The sequence below is a fragment of the Phalacrocorax aristotelis genome, chromosome 1 (assembly GCF_949628215.1).
Source record: "Phalacrocorax aristotelis chromosome 1, bGulAri2.1, whole genome shotgun sequence".
Classification (NCBI taxonomy): domain Eukaryota; kingdom Metazoa; phylum Chordata; class Aves; order Suliformes; family Phalacrocoracidae; genus Phalacrocorax; species Phalacrocorax aristotelis.
Window position 1 is genome coordinate 103,243,926 of NC_134276.1, and position 19,146 is coordinate 103,263,071.

Below are 19,146 nucleotides of genomic sequence, written 5' to 3' on the forward strand. Positions count from 1 at the left end.
AACTATGGTCCTGTGCTTAGAAGCATGCAACTCTACTGAGTCTGGTAGAAACTTATGCTAAGGATCAGTTAGTATTGTTTCCGTATTTTGGTTTTTAGGAAGTATATAGTTGTGAAAAGAAAAACACTAGTTCTTCCATATAGCATTCTTCTTGCTGACAAGTGGATGAAATAACTTTTTTGGAAAAAGGGAATTAGTAAGATATATAGGATTTGAATGTTAGAGGGTTTTACTGGCAGTTAATTGCAAATTCACCCGTTGGGGTTTTTTAAGTGGAACTTTGGTGATAATAATTTATAGGCTAGCATCCTTAATTCCTTGTGAAGAGGAAAGGAGGATGCACTGAGATGTTCGCACAGAAGCATGGTCTCTCAGGTTTTTGAACTCATGGCCCTTACTATGAATACATTATCTTCTCCTTGTTATCTGTCTGTTTCACTCGTATTAAGGTATTGAGGGAAGCGATGATGAAGCACTGGTGGCAGGGGAGCAAGATGAAGAACTCAGTAGATGGGAGCAAGAACAGATACGGAAAGGAATCAACATACCTCAGGCATGTATTTAGTTGTGAACTCTTTGGTTTGTTTCTGCATATATGGGGTAAATCCGTTACAAACTTGGGTAGTTTAGAGAAGGCTGTTTGTGGTGCTGTTAATCAGCATTTATTTGCAGCCTAAAACACAGCTAGAATAATGCCACCTAGAAGAGATCTCTCCTTGTTTATCATTGGGTTTGCAGAGTCTGTAAACAGTGTGTGTTTCTCTGTTCTTTCTGTATCTTGTGTTGCAGCATAGAGTTGGAATTTGTAGCAGGTTGTATCATACGTTGTCTGTGCATTCATAGTGAATTTGTCACTCAGTTGATGATGATAGGGATTTTTAAAAAAAAAAATTAGCAAAATTGCAGCCAAACACTGACTCGAAGAACCTACGTCATTCTATTAAATAGTCTTAGCAAAATCTAGTATAGTCCTAAACACTTGGTTATTATAGGAGTTACAGGCTGGTTAAAATTGTCCTTTAGTAACTTGTTACAAGTATAAATTTTTATTATTATAATGATACTAAGAGTTTGTCCATTTAATAAGGTGTTTATGAGGGAATTTTTCTTCCACCCTAGGTGATGAAAGTTCTACACTTGATAATTACATTTTGTAAATGTGCCCACCTACATTTTTCATTTTATAACATTTGAGATGTGAAAGAAAATAAGTTTCTCCCTTCTTTAAAGTCTAATGTAGTACAACTGCATTTCTTCTTTTATTAGGTTCAACCAAGTCAGCCTGCTGAAGTGAATAATCTGTACTACCAGAACACTTACCAGACACTGTCTTATGGTTCATCGTATGGCATTCCATACACTTATGCTGCATATGGATCATCAGAAACCAAGTCTCAAAAAACAGATAATACAGTTCCTTTCAAAACTCCCAGTAATGAGATGACTCCTGTTACTATTGATTTGGTAAAGAAACAGCTTAAAGACAGGTAGGACAGACCATCTTTTTAGACTTAAAGACCTGTCCCCTAGCTTTCTGTTCCTCAGGCGTCTTTTAGTCTCGGTGAGCAAACACAGAGTTTCATCGCTGGAAAAGTACTGACTGGCACATCCATTAAAAAAAATAAAAAGGCAAACAAAAAAAAAGCTCAAAGTGAAGATGACGTTGACACTTTGTTCGAAAATCTCCTTGGATTGCTTCCCTGGAAGTGAAGCTTTAAATATGAGGCCATTGATCTTGTTGAAGACAGGTCTGAGTTGCATCTTCTGGACACTGCACAGTCTTATAGTCAAGAATTGAAAGGCCAGTGAGGTGTTTAGCTTGTCACGTTGCATTCTTTTAAACTGTGAATCAGATTTTTCCCCTTCAGTAGCTAAAGAATTTAGATTTTAGTGTATACAGGGTTGTTTGGTTTTTTTGGTTTAAACACTGTAATCTGCTTGTCAGGTACGCAAAAGGTCCTACTGAATGAACAACCCAATTGCAGTGAGAAATCATTTGTAATGAACCGCTTGCACTTTACATGTCTTCAAAATTGGTTTGTATGCCCCTTGTAGTGTTACAGTCTTTGACAGTGAATCAAGTTAGTAGAGGAATAACGCTGCTTTGTATAAGCTATAGTTCTCCCTGCCCTTCCCCACCCCAAAACCTTTCCCTCCCTGTTCTACTTCAGGGCCAGCCTTGTGCTATGCTAAGCGCTATCAACTCCTGTAAAAATTTGTGGGAGTGGGCAGTGCAATGCACTCAGCATAGTCTAGCAAATTAATTTAAACCATCAGCCTTGCTATTTATGTAGGCAGGGAAGAAAGGGACAAATGAAAGTTAGAGAATATGTCTTTGCAGTATTTCCCATATATAGACTTGGTACTTGCACTGTCTGTTTAATATCTCAATGGTCTGAAATATACAGAGTTTTGGATGTAAATTTGCTATTTATCCATTGCCCTTCAGGTTGGACTCTATGAAAGAATTGCACAAAGCTAATCGGCAGCAATATGAGAAACATCAGCAAAGCCGAGAGGACTCTACCAAGGCAATTGAAAGATTAGAAGGGTCTTCTGGGGGTATTGGTGAACAGTATAAGTTTTTGCAAGAAATGCGAGGGTATGTCCAAGACTTGCTTGAGTGTTTCAGTGAAAAGGTAAGGATGCAAAAACATTCATCTTTTTTCACAAAAAAAAAAAAAGTAGGGACTCTTAATACATGCCAAACACCACATCTCCCTCTGTTTTTGAAAAAAGTCCCCTGAGAACATATTCTTCCAAAGGTTTGGTTATTCAAGGGTTGAAAAGATAACTTTTCATCATGCTAAGTTGGTTATCAGACACCTCTCTTTCACAGTGTTAGAGATCACTGACTTCAGATTGCCTAAAACCACTTTGAGATTGTGTGTCTTTAGGATTTTGTAGATATTCTCGCATTTCAACTTTACTCAGATGCTGCTTTTTACTTGCGTTGGATATGAGGTTAACAAAAATAAGGGCTGAATTACAACATTGCTAGTTTCTGGAATGCTTTATGAACACAGTAACGAAGACTTGTATTTTGTGTGTTGTTATAAACTTCCTCCTGCCAGGCAGTTTCACATACTTGGTATTGCTTTAGGGTCTGAAGGAGAAAAGTTTTAAAACTAGTGGAGCTGTCTGAAGACACCCAAACTTAAAAATATGCTTCTTTCATCTAGTGTGATACTTTTGTATATATCTAATTTGGAAACTTAGTCTTTCTTTCTTATGTTATTCATTATGCTTTAATGACTTACTTTGCTGTAAATATAAGAGGAGCTCCTGAATATATATGTATTTTTCATATATATATATTAGACACATGCAGGAGCTGTAAAATTCTGTTAGCAGTACATAGGCTATTTCTTTGTTGTCTTCTGACTTGCATACAATGATATATTATCTTCTTAATACATTAGCTGTCAGAATTACTTGAGTAGTTGAAGCTACTGCTTACCTAGCTTGTTAGGTGTGGGAGAGGAATATAAAAGCATTCTGGTTGCTAATTGGTTAGTTATTAATTGTCCAGCATTAGTGGTATTGGGAGAGTCCCATCTTCAGTCCTGTAAGTCGAAGAATAGCTATGTTGTGAACAAAACCAGGAAGCGTGGACCAGTTAATTCACCCAACTAATTCATCAGTTACAATAGATACTGTTCGCTGAAGCAGCAGTGTTCCTGAGTCTGTATTGGCATTAGCTGTTGAGGGGTAGTAAAGGTACTTTCCTTTGGGGCTCTGTCAGTGCTGGTTGCCCATATGCCTAAATTCCCACTTAAAGATAACCTTGTATATTCTTTCTCTGAGATAAACTTGTATTTCGGAAGACAAGTTAAATGCCTGTATCTATTCAGCATTTCCTTTCTAAAGACCTCTTGTTAAATTTGTTTTGTGATAACTAAACATGATAGCCCATGCTGTCTTGTTCAAATATTTGCTTTAAACAAATTGTTTTAGAATGCATCATTCTGAGTATAAGCCAAGTCTTTTAGTCTCCCAGATTTGTGTAAACCAGGTAATAGTGTAACAATCTCAGTTTAGTTTGTAGGAAGTTTATCGATCCATCTAGCTAAACTAGTAAATAAAAATAAATCAATTCCAGCTGCTATACAGCAAATTAACTGCTGATAATTTAATAAACAGGCTTGTTAAAGTTGCTTTCTTAAAATATACCTTTGCTTTCCTGGTAGTTGGTCTTCTAAGGATTCTACACTTGAACACCTTCCCACCTTCCCCATACCCCATCTGCAATGCCAGTACATTGAACTTCTAAGGTGTGATTTTTGTCATCTCATGCTTCTTAGGGGCATTCATAGAGTTTTGCTGTTTTCAGTTGGAGGCTGCTGCAGTACCTGTATGGACAATGAGTTGCAAAATTAGGAGGTGACGTGGTCAGTTTAACAGGAGTGTTTCATTTATTATGATATCAGTGTCCTATATATTCCTCAGTTCTTTGGCCAGATAATCTGTTTTGGAATTCAGTGCTTTCAGCATGACAAAAGTACTATCAGATTAAATTCAGGACACCACAAGGTTTTCTAAAAAGGAGGTGGGGGGAGGGGACAAAATAAAGTAATAAAATCAGTATCAGTTTTTATATAAATGAAATAATGAAATGCAGCAGGATAGTAAATTCTTATCTTTTGAATGTAGAAATAAATTACCTTCAGCACTTTTGTAGAACCTGACTACTTCATATTTAAAGCGTGTGTGTTTATAATATATAATGTATGTGGTTGGCATGATTATAATATACATAAGCATATAAAATGTGTATCCCTATGTGTAATAAAAATACTGTGTGTGTATATATATACACACATACATACATGAGCACATATCCTAAATACGTACAAAGCTAGGTCCCTCCCTGTCCTCTCAAATATGATGCTTTGATGCTTTCTCTTTATTTTGTTAGGACTAGTCATGGTGATTAGTCAAATTCACATTGGTACTGGTCTGAATGAGAAAGTGGTCTGCTGAAGAAGCAGCAGTGGGTTCACAGTACACTTGTCCACTCCTAAAGAGTCCGTTCCCCTAGAGTTCTCTTGTATGTCTATTGACTTAGTTCCGGAGAACAAAAAACATCATCATAAATTAGACTTTCTTCCCCCTACCATCTTATTTCTGCACCTATTCACCATGCTTAACCCTTCGCGACCCCTAATCAAGCAAAACCATTTTGTTTGTATTGTTTTGAAGAGATTTTGAATGTTAGAAAGACTTTGCTTATTGGTAAGGTGCAGCGGAGAGCATAAGGAGGCAGCTATTATGCGAATTTTAGAAATAAGCAATGGGAATGTCAAATCCTCTGATGTTTGGGTTTTTTTCCCCCCCAAAAAATGATAAAGCCAGTGGAGCAGAAGATGCTTGCTTGACTTCCTTCACAAGTAATTACTGTCAAAATTATGCTTTCCGAGAAGGCTAGAAAGTGGTAATGGTGTCTTTACATTTTGAGTGTAGGAATATGCAAGGAATACAGAAAGATTAAACTGTTCCAAGCATATCTTTGACAGCACAGTTAGATGAACTGTTATGTTACTTGCAAAAGCAAATTATCAAAACACACGGTGTGTGTCAGAGCGGGAGACTTTAACTTAAAATTATGTGTGTCATCTAAATGTTCAGGGAGCTTTCTACTTTTCCTCTTATACTGTTTCCAGTGAAATAAGAAAAAAAAAAAACCACGAGACACTGAATTAAGGGTATTGACTAAACAAAACACAGTGAATGAGAGCTGTAACTTTATAGTAGTTGGTGACATTGTCAGTCACTCATCAACCACAGTGTTGATTATAGAAGAATAGTGGCTTCTAAGTCCCTTGTGTTTTGAATGGGAAATATTTTGAGTGGATTCATATATCTGAATATATAGCTGGGGCATCCTGAGGCAACTATAGAAAGAACCTCCAGGGATGCTTTGAAAAATTCTCATTTAACTTTTCAATTTTAGAATTCCCATTATACGCTTAAGAAAAGAAGCTATATTTTCTATGGTAAACTTTAGTAAAACTAGTATTTAATTATTATTTCTGTTTTCAAAATTGTCTTAAATTCCAAATATACATTTTCAGTGCTGGGATATTTCCTCTTCCTGTTTCTCTCTACTCTGTTTTCTCCAAAAGAAAGATGTACATATTTTGAGTTGGTGCAGAGTTGCTTTCGTTTTAATCCCTGTAGCCCAGTTTATACCACAGAGAGCTAATACTTCTTTCCTTTTAGTATTTCCTCTGGTGTGTGTGTCATTCTTAGATAGCTGAAATGGCCCTGTAGCTATAATCTTATGTTTTACTGGAGGAGGTTCTCTAGTAGCTGCTGAGTCACATTCTAAATTACATCAGGAAACAATTTCTGATTCTTTTGTTCTGAAAAAAACTTAATCCTGGATGGTAGGCAGCAAGGAAATATTTGAGCTAAAAAGCTGGAAGACTGTGGACTAAGCATATGTCTCGGAGGTAAGGAGGACATGGCTTAAGTGCTCATAGCAAAAGAACTTGCCTTTCCAAATTAAGATTGTGAAAAGTACTGGTTTGCATTTGAATACTTATAATAATCTAATTTTAACTTGTCCCAGAAAACGAATTTTGGCAAAAGTGAGCAGGGAATCTATTTAATGCCAGGAAATCTGTAGTTGTTCATCTATTTTTGATATAGTTACTACTGAAATTTAGTCCACTTAAAAAAAAGTGGCAGGTCTGACCCAGCTTAAGTCTGTATCATGCAAAGGTTATACTTAATTCATAACTCTCAAGAATTGTACAATTTTAATGATAGGCTAGAGGAACGCTTTACTGATTTGAATTGCCTGTTGGCGTAACACCCTTGTGCAGTGTTTTATTGCATTTCAGTAATAATACTTCAGCATATGCTAATAAAAGTTACAACAAAACAATACCTGCTGGCTTCAGGAGGTTAGATTCATGCTTGGTTTTTTCACTGTATAGAGTCAGGTATTTTCTCATTAAAGTATATAATACTGCTACATTCTTGTTTAAAGATAGAGAGGAAACAATGGGGTCTGAGAATTGTAAGCACTGTAACACAATATGTAATGCACTTGGTAGAGAAAATGAGTACCTGAAATAACATTTCACACTCTCTAGAATGGTTATCTTACTGTGTAGGCTCATTCCATCAACAGAAGTTACTTTCAGAATGCTATTGTTATGGTTGAAAGCTGTCAACGTTGTTAAATGCATGCATTTTCTTCATGTTGAAATGTTTGCTGGTCCAAATGACACAAATGGGTAAAAAGAAACAGTTTGTCTGCTAGAAATACAGTGCCAGCATTATGCTTCGGAATAGTATGGTACCCCAGAAGCTAAGCACCTGAAGAATTCGATATTACGTAGTGTGTTGTATTTTTACAGGTGCCTCTGATTAACGAACTTGAATCCGCAATGCACCAGCTGTACAAACAGCGAGCTTCCCGCCTTGTCCAAAGACGACAAGATGATATTAAAGATGAATCTTCGGAGTTTTCAAGCCATTCAAGTCAGTCCATCTTGAAGGTTTTTATTATTCATTAAACAACCTTGTTTACTTAGCATGGCTTAATTTAAATGTAAATGTTTAAAGTGTGACTGCCTTAAAGTTTATCCTTGCTCTTGAGACAGGTAGAAACAAGTTTAAATAAGTTCTCTAATGTGTTTTGTTTTAAACACAAAGCCACTCTAACTCTGACTTCATCTGTCCTTTCTGTTGCTCTTAACTATATTTTCTCTTTACTAGCACTGAAAATGAATGCATGGTGGCAGTGGTAGCATGTGACTCCTGATCCTCCTCTTATGTCAGGACTTTTTTTTTAAAAAAACCTCCTTGAATCTGTAAATTTCCTGTAACATCTACAGTTAACTCTGTACAGAAAGCCATGAAGCACTGGGCTAACGTTGACCTCTATCTAATGGTCTATTTTGTAGGCAGCATAAGTATTTCATTTCAGACACTTAACTGGTAAAGCTAAAGAACTGGAAGAGACTGGTGCCATCGTTAAAAATCAGACTAATACCAAGTGACCCTATAAGAAATACAGCTTAAAATTAGCCAGTTAAAATACCTGTTTACTGTGAGTGTGTGGATGGGGGATTCTCGTTGAGTTTTCTTGTGGTCGTTACTCTTCAGTATGTAAAGCTCCACAAGAGTATAAATGTGAACTTGGATGGAAATATGCGCTCCTTGGAGGAGGTTTTATTCAGCATGTTAAATGATGGGTAAAATATATCAACAGTAGTTGTATTTTTGCTTTGGAGAGCTTCCCATTTTTAAAAATGGCTTGCTTGTCTGTCCTATTGCTGACCTAAAATCCTATAATAAAAGCCATTTCCTATTCTGCCACAGTGTGTCCATAGATGGCATTTTGTTAATATTGTTAGAACTTACTGAGGGTGATAAAGCATTAGGGCATCAGAGTTGGTCATCCCTTTATGGAGTGGTTAGCATACATATTCCCTTTAGGACTTTATTTGGAGTCCCAGGCAACACATGTAGACCTTGCAGTTTTACTGTGAAAATGCTGTTGTGAGAACTAGAAACCTAATGTACTAGGAACATATTTCCTAAAAGAAGCTTAAGATGGATTATTTTAGACTTGAATTTAATGGCGGGGTGGGAGTAGTTGTCATTGTCAAGGCTGGGTTTTAAAGAGAGATCTTAGTGTCTTGGAGTCTTGAAAATTAATTTAACTGTGTCTAGAAATAGTTCAGATCTGTCCCTCAAATTATCACAGGAAACTAGGAATTGATGCCAGCCTTTGATTTGACATGTGTTGTGGACATAGACAATCTGCTTTTCTTCATACATTGTCAGAATGCTAAAGGGCTAGAAGTGAATTTAAGTTTGTCTGCCAAGTTTTGCTTTACTTCTGTGTAAAGACAAGTTGCTCAGCTTCAAGTAACATTTTAAAGAATTGGGCAAATGATGGCTTCATCTGTATGTTAAGGCTCTTAGGAGTTCTGGTATAGAATTGGAATACCGACATAGATCATCATTAATGTTTTCAATGATGGATTTATGAATAGATTTAGTTAGAACATGTACATTTACTCCTGAAATTTGGGTAGGCTTTTGTTAAAATTTTGACGTTTATATTTTAGCGGGTGGACTTGAGAACTGGCTAACATTCAGTCCACTTTTAAAAATTTACCTGAAAAGGATGAACTGGAAACACCCTTGGGTCTGCCTCCTGGTTGCTGATCAGCTTCACTGGTTAGCTGTGTTGTTTTCTATTATCAGGAACATCTATAATGGATCGCAGCTTAAAAAGAGGAGGGAAGATGATTGATTTTTTTCCTGTAGATTTTGATGTGTTCTAAACTTCAGGCAATCAAAAGCACATAAACTTAGAAAACACTGACTACAACCTGAAATATCATATAATCCTGCTCTGGTCACTCCTCTCTGCCTTTCTTCTTGTTCATTTTCTTTTCAAAAGATACATGGTGAATGTGTTCATATAAGGAGCAGTTTTTGCTTTAGAACATTCAACATAAGCAATTTCTGTTAAAACTGTTGACTTCTGTATAGTTGGGCACTGTTGTGAGAGGGACAAGAGTGAAGTATAGTGAAAACTTGTTCACATTTAAGTGGAGATTTTTCCAAACTCCACTACTTCCTCTTTTAACCTCTGTGCTTGCGGATGCAGGCTTCTGGGTGCATCTTTTTGAAAACTTCAACTTTCTACTTCAAATTACACTTAGTTTGAATAGGTAAAAGGCTCTTATGAAACTGCCTACAACACATTTATATGATTGTAGGTAAGCATTTTAATTTTCATCAATGTAATTTTACAGATAAAGCACTGATGGCACCAAATCTTGAATCTTTTGGACGAGACAGAGTGATCTATCAAGAACAAGTAAAGCGTCGGACTGCAGAAAGAGAGGCTAGAAGGTAGAGTACTGAGATTTCTTGTCTATTAGGAGTCTTTGCCTGCTTGCAGAGAATACAGTTGTCCTGTGTGACATAGTAATGTAAGTAAAAAAACCAAGGCACCGTTACATGATACGGATTTAAAATCAATAAAAGAATGCATAGAAAACCTATTCTGTAGCTCTATGGTCTCTGCTGGTTTCTCTTCCTTCCACTGTTTGAGGCAGCAATGTAATGGAATGTTTGAGGTGGTGACATAGTGAAAATTTTGGGTTGGGGTTTTTTTCCCAACCTGTATTTTCTTGCATTAAAAGTTTAGGTGGGTCTGTTCATTGTATGGGGGGAAAAAAGTAATAGTTATGTTTATACTGCTGATCCTTTTCAGAGCTCGTCGTAGACAAGCAAGAGAACAAACTGGGAAGATGGCAGATCACCTTGAAGGCCTTTCCAGTGATGATGAGGAAACTTCAACAGATATTACAAACTTCAACATGGAGCGAGGTTAGAAGAGCTACTGAAGCTCTATGTAACAAAATACAGAAAGTTTGGCAGGAAAAAAAATACCCAAATGCAGCCGTGTTAGTATATTTCACCATATATCGGTGAAAGATTAGGAACTGTTCCTTGCTGGATCACCAATGTGACCGAAACAGTCTCTTTCGCCAACCTGTGGTGCAGATTGCAGCTAACCAAATACCCCATCCTTATTGAGATTCTTTTTATTTAATTCAGCCGTTCTTTTGCTGGCAAGCAGTAAGCTTTTGTACCTTCAGTGGATACTACGTCTTCCTTCTAATTTGTAATGTGGTTCATCATTCTTCAAATACCTGTTTGTTTTACATGTGAAATTCTGAAAACCTCAGTGCTTTAGAAAACTTTTTGCTTGGTAGAAAGTATTTTCTGGAGTTCTGTGTAAGCATCTAGAAATGCAACAACAAAACGTTTGCAGACTCTTGTTATAACCTGGCAAACTTTGCAGATGACAGAAAACAATGTTGAATGCAAACATTTCAGAAAGATCTGTGGTACTGAATTGACTTTAAATTCATCTGCAGTTTTATGGTTATTTGCTCAAAGTAACTGTTGTTATGCATTTATACATAACCCTAATTATGCAATAAATGGTAATTAATAAAGCATTAGCTTAATTTACAAGAAAAACTGCAAGAAACCTGAGATTAGGGGAAGTATGAATAGTTTGATGGAACAGTCATCTCTACCGCAGCAGTTAGAAGGCAAACAGTTGCAGTGGTTGCCGTGAAACCAGTAGTGAAGAAAGTAGATCACCGTAGTAATCTTGTTACCTTCTCTTTTGAACACGAGTACAATTATCATTCTCTCTGATTAAAGAGAATTTAATCAGATTAGAAGAAATGTGGAGAAGGGGAAGAGAAAGGATCACATATATAGAATTGCTTATGTTGGGATTAAACAGTTTCGGACCCTTCAGCTAGGAGAACGATGTTGACTTCTCACAGCATTAGACCTATGGGGCATGAAATTAAATTATAAGATAGCTTTAAAGTAAACAAGTCACTTTCCACAGAGTGTGTAATAAAAAAATGCAAGAGTCATTGCTGTAGGTGGTTGTGAAGACCCAAGTATGAACAGATTAAAAAAGCAATCAGATCAGCAATCAGCAGTTGGATCCTTCAGAAGTCCAGTTTCCGCACCTTTAGTTGCTGTCTGGTGTACCAACATTTTGGATGCAGGGAGGGCGCTTTGATAAACAGAGCAACTGTTTAGGGTTGTTAGGTGCTATAATTAACTGCGAAGTTAAATGATCTAGATTAAAAATGCAGGGTGGCTGAATTACTCTTTGTAACTTGGCACTTCGATGTGTACAGAAGCCTTTCATAGGAGTTTCATCACTTTCTGAGTAAGCATGGTATTTCTAAAGCTTTTTATCATTCGTTGTTCTCATATTAGTCCAGAATCAGCAGTGAGCTATATGGGACAGAGGGATGCACTTTGGACCTGCTAACTTTATTTGTAGCATCTCTTCTTGATACCAGTGTGAAAAGCGTGTTTATATGACATGATCTTATGTTCCCTCAGCCCTGTCTTTACCTGCTGTGTGTACAAGTTATGTTTGTTGTGTATGGGTTACTACTCTAATCAAACATTTAAAACCGTGGAGGCAGCAAAGGTGACTGCTTAAAATGAAACTAATCCTGGGAAGTAGAAAAGATGAAGGAAAAGTAATATATAGATAAAGAGTTTTGGACTGCATACAATACTGGTACCGTAAATGCAATTAAAAAAAAGTAAGGAAGATGCTGAGGATTGTAATGGTTGCCAGTGCGAACGGCCATGTTATGCTCAGCGGTTTGGCACGGTGTCTGCCAGGACACTCTGTCTGAAATGCCAGTTCAGTTGGCTTATCTGAGATGCCCTCCTGTACTTGCAGTTGGATAAGCAAAGTTGTAGAACAATGTGGGTTGGAAGGGACCTGGAGATCAGCTGTTCCCAACTCCCATGCAGAGCAAGGCCAGCTTTGAAGTTAGATCCACATTAAATATAGCCCAATACATCACCAGTCCAATGTGAGGTGACTGAAAATCATTGTATGAAATGTTTAAAGACAGACCTGTGATAAAACAATATATCAGAGAGTACTCGTGCTCATGTTTTTATTGCTTTGTGTATGTGAGGCAGAAGTATCAGAACTTCTAAAGATGATGGTTTTTTCATTTTTGTTTTTTTAATAGGAGATAGCTTATGCCAGTGAGCATCAAAGTCCATTTTGAAAGCAGTATTAGAGAGAATAGGTGATTAACTTACTACTCTTTTTCTCCCCCACCAGATCGTATATTGAAAGAATCCAGCAAAGTTTTTGAAGATGTTTTGGAAAGCTTTTACTCAATTGATTGTATTAAGTCACAGTTTGAAGCTTGGCGCTCAAAGTACTTTGCTTCTTACAAGGATGCTTATATTGGTCTCTGTTTACCAAAGCTGTTTAACCCTTTAATCAGACTTCAGCTGCTTATCTGGACTCCTTTGGAGGTAAGGTCCTCTGCAAGCAACATCTGTGTAAGCTTCTATGTAGTGGTTCTTTCACACTTCCGCAGAGCAAAGTAAATTGCACCTTTATGTGCTTCTCGTAAATGTGTGTTCTAGGCATGAAGTTTAAAATGGGCACCTCGCCTGGGGTGAAGCTTTTCTGGGCTGTTTCTGGGCTGATGCCCTGTGCATTCCCAGCAGGCCAGAGTTTAATTCAGCACATGCCAGTACCTTCTCAACGAGTGGTGTACACCAAAAAGGCAAACAACTTCTTAAAGAATACATTTAGGTTTTTAAATACTTAAGAGAAAATTGTGATTCTAGAGGTGTTGTTTCTTCAGAAGTGGAACTAAGACGACTGCGCTTATGTTGACTTACAACCTTATGTCTCTATGTTATACATTTAACTTTCTCTCACCTAGACCTTCATACCCTGTAGAACTCTGGCTGGCAATTTCCAGGCCTTCCTCATAGTACTCTTTGCCCAGTCGTTTGGTAGGGAACGTGGGAAAAGCAGGACAGCATTGTTGCTGCCCAGTATCCCTGGCACATATTCATTGTCCAGCCTGCATATGTGTGCTGACATGAGCAGCCATCAGGACAAACAGTTCAGGTAGCTTTTGACTCCCGCTCTGTTCTTCCTACCAGTGACAGCTCTTGTATGGTTTTCCTCCTGCAGCTGGGTACCAGTAGGAAGTTAGTTTTTTCTGCCATGTTGGCTTTTACTGGGGAATGGGAGTGGATCAAGGCACAGAGTTAGTGCAATTGCATAAGCTTGGTTGGGGTTTGGTTTTTTGTTTCTTTGGTGATTTTGGGGTGTGTTTGTTGTTTTTGTTTGTTTTGTGTTTTGGTGGTGGTTGGTTGGTGTTTTGTTTTTTAAGGAAACTAGGCTAATAAGGCAGATTGTCATCTTCCATTTCAAAACTTAGCTCATCTACAGCACCATCTGCTAATGTGTCAGCCTATTTCACAAATGACTGAATCTCTCCTTTTTTCAGAAGTGTGGTTTTTTTTCTTAACTACTAAGAGAATATTTGTAGAAGGGGATCTTCTGTCGCCTCTGCTCTGACTGCAGAGGAAGGAAGCATGAGTCATCTTTAGAGAGCATTCAGAGCACTTAATTTGAATAAACAAGGGAAAAAATCTATGAAAGGTGTCCTGATTAAATTTAAAACTGTGTGTGTACATACTCCGTTCCCCCATGCTATTTCTATGTGAGTTCCCAGTCTGACAAAACAAAGCTCTAGTTAGTTGGAAACATGGTACGGAATTCTCAAATCTAATTGTTTTCGCTACTCTGTGTTACTGGTCCTGTTCAGCATTTTGTTAAGTTAGAAAAGTTACAAGGCATTCATAAAAAGAGGTTTTTAATCCGGAAAGCAGTTTTGTAATGCAGCCCAAATGAACTATACTTCTCACTTTTACCCTAACCTGTGGGCTTTTATTTGGCTTGGGTGTAATTAGAAGTTAGAATCTGTAGGGCAACAGCTACCAAAAAAAGCAGTCTTACTTCCACCATTTTCACTTTCCTTACATTTAGTCATTGTGTGGTTGTAGAGTGAATTGGTTCATTTGGCTGATTTATGGAAAATTGTCCTTGCTCCCCATCCTCTCTGAGGTTTTGGTTGTGTTGGGTTGTCCATAGATACTAATCTGACCTATGATGTTATGATTAGTAGTGTCCAGGCAAAGAGGCAGGACTTCTTTGCTTCTCAGGAATCAGGCTTGCCTATGTTTCTGAAGGAATTTGTATCGCTGCTTCAGAAGTAGGGGAGCCAATGCAGGTGAAGTAATTTGCCTGTCCTTGTGCCAGACTAAGAGACAGGTGTCTTGTGGCACTCTATCTTTTGGGATTTTTTTTTATTATTTCCAGTGCAGGTGAGTAGCTGACATGTAGACAAAAAGGAGATTTTTTGAGTCATTGCACTCAACTGCTGCTCGCCCTGCCTGCTTAGCACACTTGGTAGACTGTCTTAAAGTAGTTTTGTAGTGTTTTGTGAGTGTATCATACCTGCATATATGTTACTTTTTTAACATGTTGACTTTAAATCTCTTAGAAATCTAATATAAATTCTTTTTTTTTTATTAGGGCAAGTGTCGAGATTTTGAGACTATGTTGTGGTTTGAGTCGCTGCTGTTTTATGGCTGTGAAGAACAGGAGCAAGTGAAAGATGATGCTGATATTTCACTGTTGCCTACCATTGTAGAAAGAGTTGTTCTTCCTAAATTAACAGGTATAGTCTTAGAAAGAAAATGGGGGGAAAGGGGGGTGTGTGGAAGCTGATGCTTGTTTGTGCTTTCAGATTTCACTGTTTTGTAAATTATTAACTGACTGTCTTAGTACCTGCATTTGAGTATTTGCAAAGTGGAGTAATTCTTTAATCTCTTACAGTGATTTCTGAAAATATATGGGATCCGTTTTCTACAACACAAACATCTAGAATGGTAGCAATTGTACAGAAACTAATAGATGGATATCCCTCAGTGGTGAATGCAGAAAACAAAAATACAGAAGTAAGTTGTTTTGTTAAATATCTTGCATAAGTTAAGGGGGTTTAGGATTTTTAATACATGATACTGGAGACACAGCATGCTTAGTGAGGAGCAAGAAGGAGAATTTTGCAATTATGTGATGCTCTGCAGCCTAGTTATGGAGAGTCAAGTATGGTGATAAATTAGGAGGAGAACTTGGTGAAGTGTCCCCTGAAGAGATGCTAGAGATAGAAAGAGGTACCAAATGTACTAAGACTTGCTGGTGAGCAGTTTTGCTTTAAGGGTCAGCTACAAATAGTCAGGCATTTATTTTTCAGATCTTTGTTACCTTTTCAACTGTGTTGCCTTGAAATGTGATTGTTTTACTTAACTTTTATGAATACAAGAACCAATATCACAAGTTCAGGATGCCATAGCTGATGCAATGTATGCGCTGCCTTTAGAATAATGGGAGATAAGGCAAAGTGTGCATGTATGGGGAAGTTAGCAGAAGATTAAAAATGACAAAAGCCCTGAAGCTAATTGTGTAGCCAAGCTTAACCATAAAGTAATTCCATTGCCTTCAGTTTTTATTGAAAGCCTCAAAATTCAGCTCTGTTAATTGTTGTAGGCTTCTCTAAGACATTATTTCTATGTGTGCTTAAGTACATATGCCTTCTACAGTTAGTGTCACAAATGTTCTTTTTTGCTTTGAAAATAAACTTCTGAGTAGTTAATTACTAAGCAGTGCTTTGGACACTTAAAAAAATTTATCTATTTCAGATGCTTTTAAAGGCATTGTTGCTAAGAATGAGGAGAACACTAGATGATGATGTATTCATGCCCTTATATCCAAAAAAGTAAGTTTGCTTTCAACCATGGTGTTAGACCTTTATTAGCAAGTTGGTGTCTTCTGCTTCATAGTTAACAGGGTTTTTTTCCCAGTATGGTTCACTGGCTGGAGACAGGAGATCTTTCGTTATCGTCCTGTGAGGATTTAGCAAAGACAAGCAGGATGGAAGGGAATAGTTATAGAAATGAACTGTGTGTGGGAAGGAGGAAGCCAGCAAACTCCAGACAGAGGTGGTCTTGGTTGCTCATTAAAGAAATCTCTTACTTTCCAGCATCTTAGAAAACAAGAACTCTGGTCCATATTTGTTTTTCCAACGTCAATTTTGGTCCTCTGTTAAGGTAAGTCAGTAAATACATCTGGTAAATCTTTGGTCTAGACAGTGTAGCAATAAAATCTTCTTCAAATTCATGGAAAATGGTATATGGAAATTGCTTTAACTTCATTTGAAAGAACTCTAAATTAGGATTCTTAACCTTTGATAATGCACTGTGCCCGCTTCAAAAGATTGCCAAGTGAAACCACCATCATTTTAACTTGTACGTTGTGGGTTTATTTAGCATACTCAATCCAGTTTTTTTAATGCCATTGTGCTTGTCAGAATAAAAGAGGCTGCTTTTATTTCACCTATGTGGGAATGAGAGAGCTTGCTTTGTGTTTTTTATATATATACATATATATATATACACACACATAGTGAGAATCTTAGTGAAAACAAGTTGGCCCCTTTAGGAAAGCTCACTGCTATTTGTGAAGTATAAGAGCATTTGTAATCTCAGTTTAATTGAAATGATAGAGTGTGAAAGAAAAAGTCCATATGTGGAATGTGCAATACAGAGTTTGCAAAGGTGTGTAAGAAGCTATGACAGTTGTAGTTTATTTCCGAAATAAAAGGCTGTGAGGAAGATTAACTCCCAACTAAACAGGAAAGTAAACGTATGGGACCAGTGTTGACTGAACTGCTGATCCCCGTGATCACACAAACAGAACACTTATCTGGAATTTTCTATTTAAATTGCAGCAATGAGGGAGACTGTATTCTGAACAGGTTTGCAATCGCTTCATTTACTTAAAATATTTGGCACTGAATTCTTTCACTTTGAAATAAAAGGAAACTTCTTAAATGCTGTCTAGAGAAAAAATGCACACAGCTCACTTATTAAAATGCTGTAGTTGAAAGTGAAACAGATCACTTATTTAGGGCGTGTGTCTCTTAAGAGTGAAATTGCCCGCTTCTGGCAATGTCTGTTGGAGCCTGGGCAGTTTAGAAGTATACATGCTGTTGCCACTGGCGTTTTTGGGTGGTTTGGTTTTTGGTTGCTTTTTTTTTTAGGGAAGCATTAAAAACACAGCTCTCTTGCGCTAGCAAGTCAGTTATAGCATCACAGGCAAGGAGAAATAGAAGCTGGGAGGCAAGTACTCATTTACTGTTTCCTGATGATCTGCCTCAACAGTAAACTGTAGGCTGCATCTGTACGAGGCTGGCAGCGATTCTCCGCAGGCCATACACCAGTGGGGTATAACAAGCTGCACAGTTGGCTTAGCCAGCACTCCCCTGTGACACTTTCCGTCTGTCTTGTGTCACTGTGCCGTGGAAATAAGGGTATGCTGACAGCATAGCTGGGGACTTCACTGACAATGGGGCTATGAATTTGCCCCCCTATGGCATACCCTAGGCCTCACTTAGCTTGACATTGACATCAGTTTTTGAGAACAAGATGGCTTAAGACTTCAATTCTTTTTTTTTCTGATTTCTTGTGCAAAACATCAGCAAAGTTGAGGTGGTGGTGGTGGTTGTATGAGAATTCGTAACACTCTAGGCTGGTACTTTATGGATTCTGGATAGTTTTGAAGCTAACAGAAGGCATATTTCCACTGCTTACCTTGGCCGTGCTGTTGCATTTGAAGAGGCTCTAGAGTGTTTGATCAACTCCCTGGTTTCAAGTGCATTTTAAAATACTTATTTTCCCTGTGTTGTATTTTCAGTTATTAGGAAACTTTCTCCAGTGGTATGGAATCCTTTCAAACAAAACTCTCCAGGAACTGTCGATAGATGGTCTGCTAAACAGATATATTCTTATGGCATTTCAAAACTCTGAGTATGGAGAGGACAGCATTAAGAAAGCTCAAAGTGTAAGTAAAATCAAACAATCTTTAAAATCACTTGTAATTCACTGGTTTCACCTGAAGGAAGGAAGAATGTAGTTAAAAGTTGAGGTTTATGAAATGTTGGTTTTGATATCTCAAAGTTGTAATGTCAGTGAAAAATAGATCATGTTTTTTTAAATACACAAACCTGGCAGACTTCACAAATCAAGTTAGATAGCTTTTAAATTTTTGTTATGTTGTGTTTAACTAACTTTTTCCTGTTATCTCTAGGTAATTGCTTGCTTTCCTAAGCAGTGGTTTGCTAATCTAAAAGGAGACAAGACTATTTCTCAGCTAGAAAACTTCTGTAGATACCTTGTTCATCTGGCTGATACGATTTATAGAAACAGCATTGGTTGCTCTGATGTAGAGAAAAGAAATGCAAGGTAACTTTAGAGCTAATGCAGTTGCAATTCTTGTCCGTTGTGTTATTTTGCTGATGCATGCAAACATGGGTAAATATCTCCATACTGCTGCATGTGCTTTGAAACTTCTTTGAACTCAAACTTCAAAAATGTTACGATATGGTAGATGGGGAGATTTTTAAGGTGCCTGAAAACAGCAACTGCTGGAAATCTTTAAACATTAATAATGTATTCTGCACTACTGCTTAAAGTCACTGATTCTGGCAAATTTTGTAGCTACTGGTTTTGGACTGTTCCTCCTTGCGAGCCTGTTGCAGATTCCTGCGAATGGCTTCTAAATTACAAACTGCTTTTGTATGCAGTACAAAAGTTCTGGCTTTATTTACACAACCGACTAGATGAACCTGTTTTCTCCTAGATCGAAGAGTCAGTTTACTTGTA

General features: G+C 37.5%; 1 protein-coding gene across 2 annotated transcripts in view; it reads left to right on the forward strand.

Annotated features, from left to right (window-relative positions):
- The window catches only part of PAXBP1 (PAX3 and PAX7 binding protein 1), a 28,133-nt gene that overhangs the window by 5,755 nt on the left and 3,232 nt on the right, over positions 1-19,146 (forward strand). The window contains exons 5-17 of one of the 2 annotated variants that reach the window (XM_075100933.1): positions 450-553; positions 1,267-1,487; positions 2,450-2,639; positions 7,371-7,494; positions 9,789-9,888; positions 10,253-10,368; positions 12,674-12,873; positions 14,960-15,104; positions 15,263-15,384; positions 16,126-16,202; positions 16,467-16,533; positions 18,179-18,325; positions 18,572-18,726. In XM_075100933.1, coding sequence (XP_074957034.1) covers positions 450-553; positions 1,267-1,487; positions 2,450-2,639; positions 7,371-7,494; positions 9,789-9,888; positions 10,253-10,368; positions 12,674-12,873; positions 14,960-15,104; positions 15,263-15,384; positions 16,126-16,202; positions 16,467-16,533; positions 18,179-18,325; positions 18,572-18,726 — 1,768 coding nt within the window. The remainder of the gene's footprint in view (positions 1-449; positions 554-1,266; positions 1,488-2,449; positions 2,640-7,370; positions 7,495-9,788; positions 9,889-10,252; positions 10,369-12,673; positions 12,874-14,959; positions 15,105-15,262; positions 15,385-16,125; positions 16,203-16,466; positions 16,534-18,178; positions 18,326-18,571; positions 18,727-19,146) is intronic. The other variant, XR_012661798.1, reaches the window with a different exon arrangement.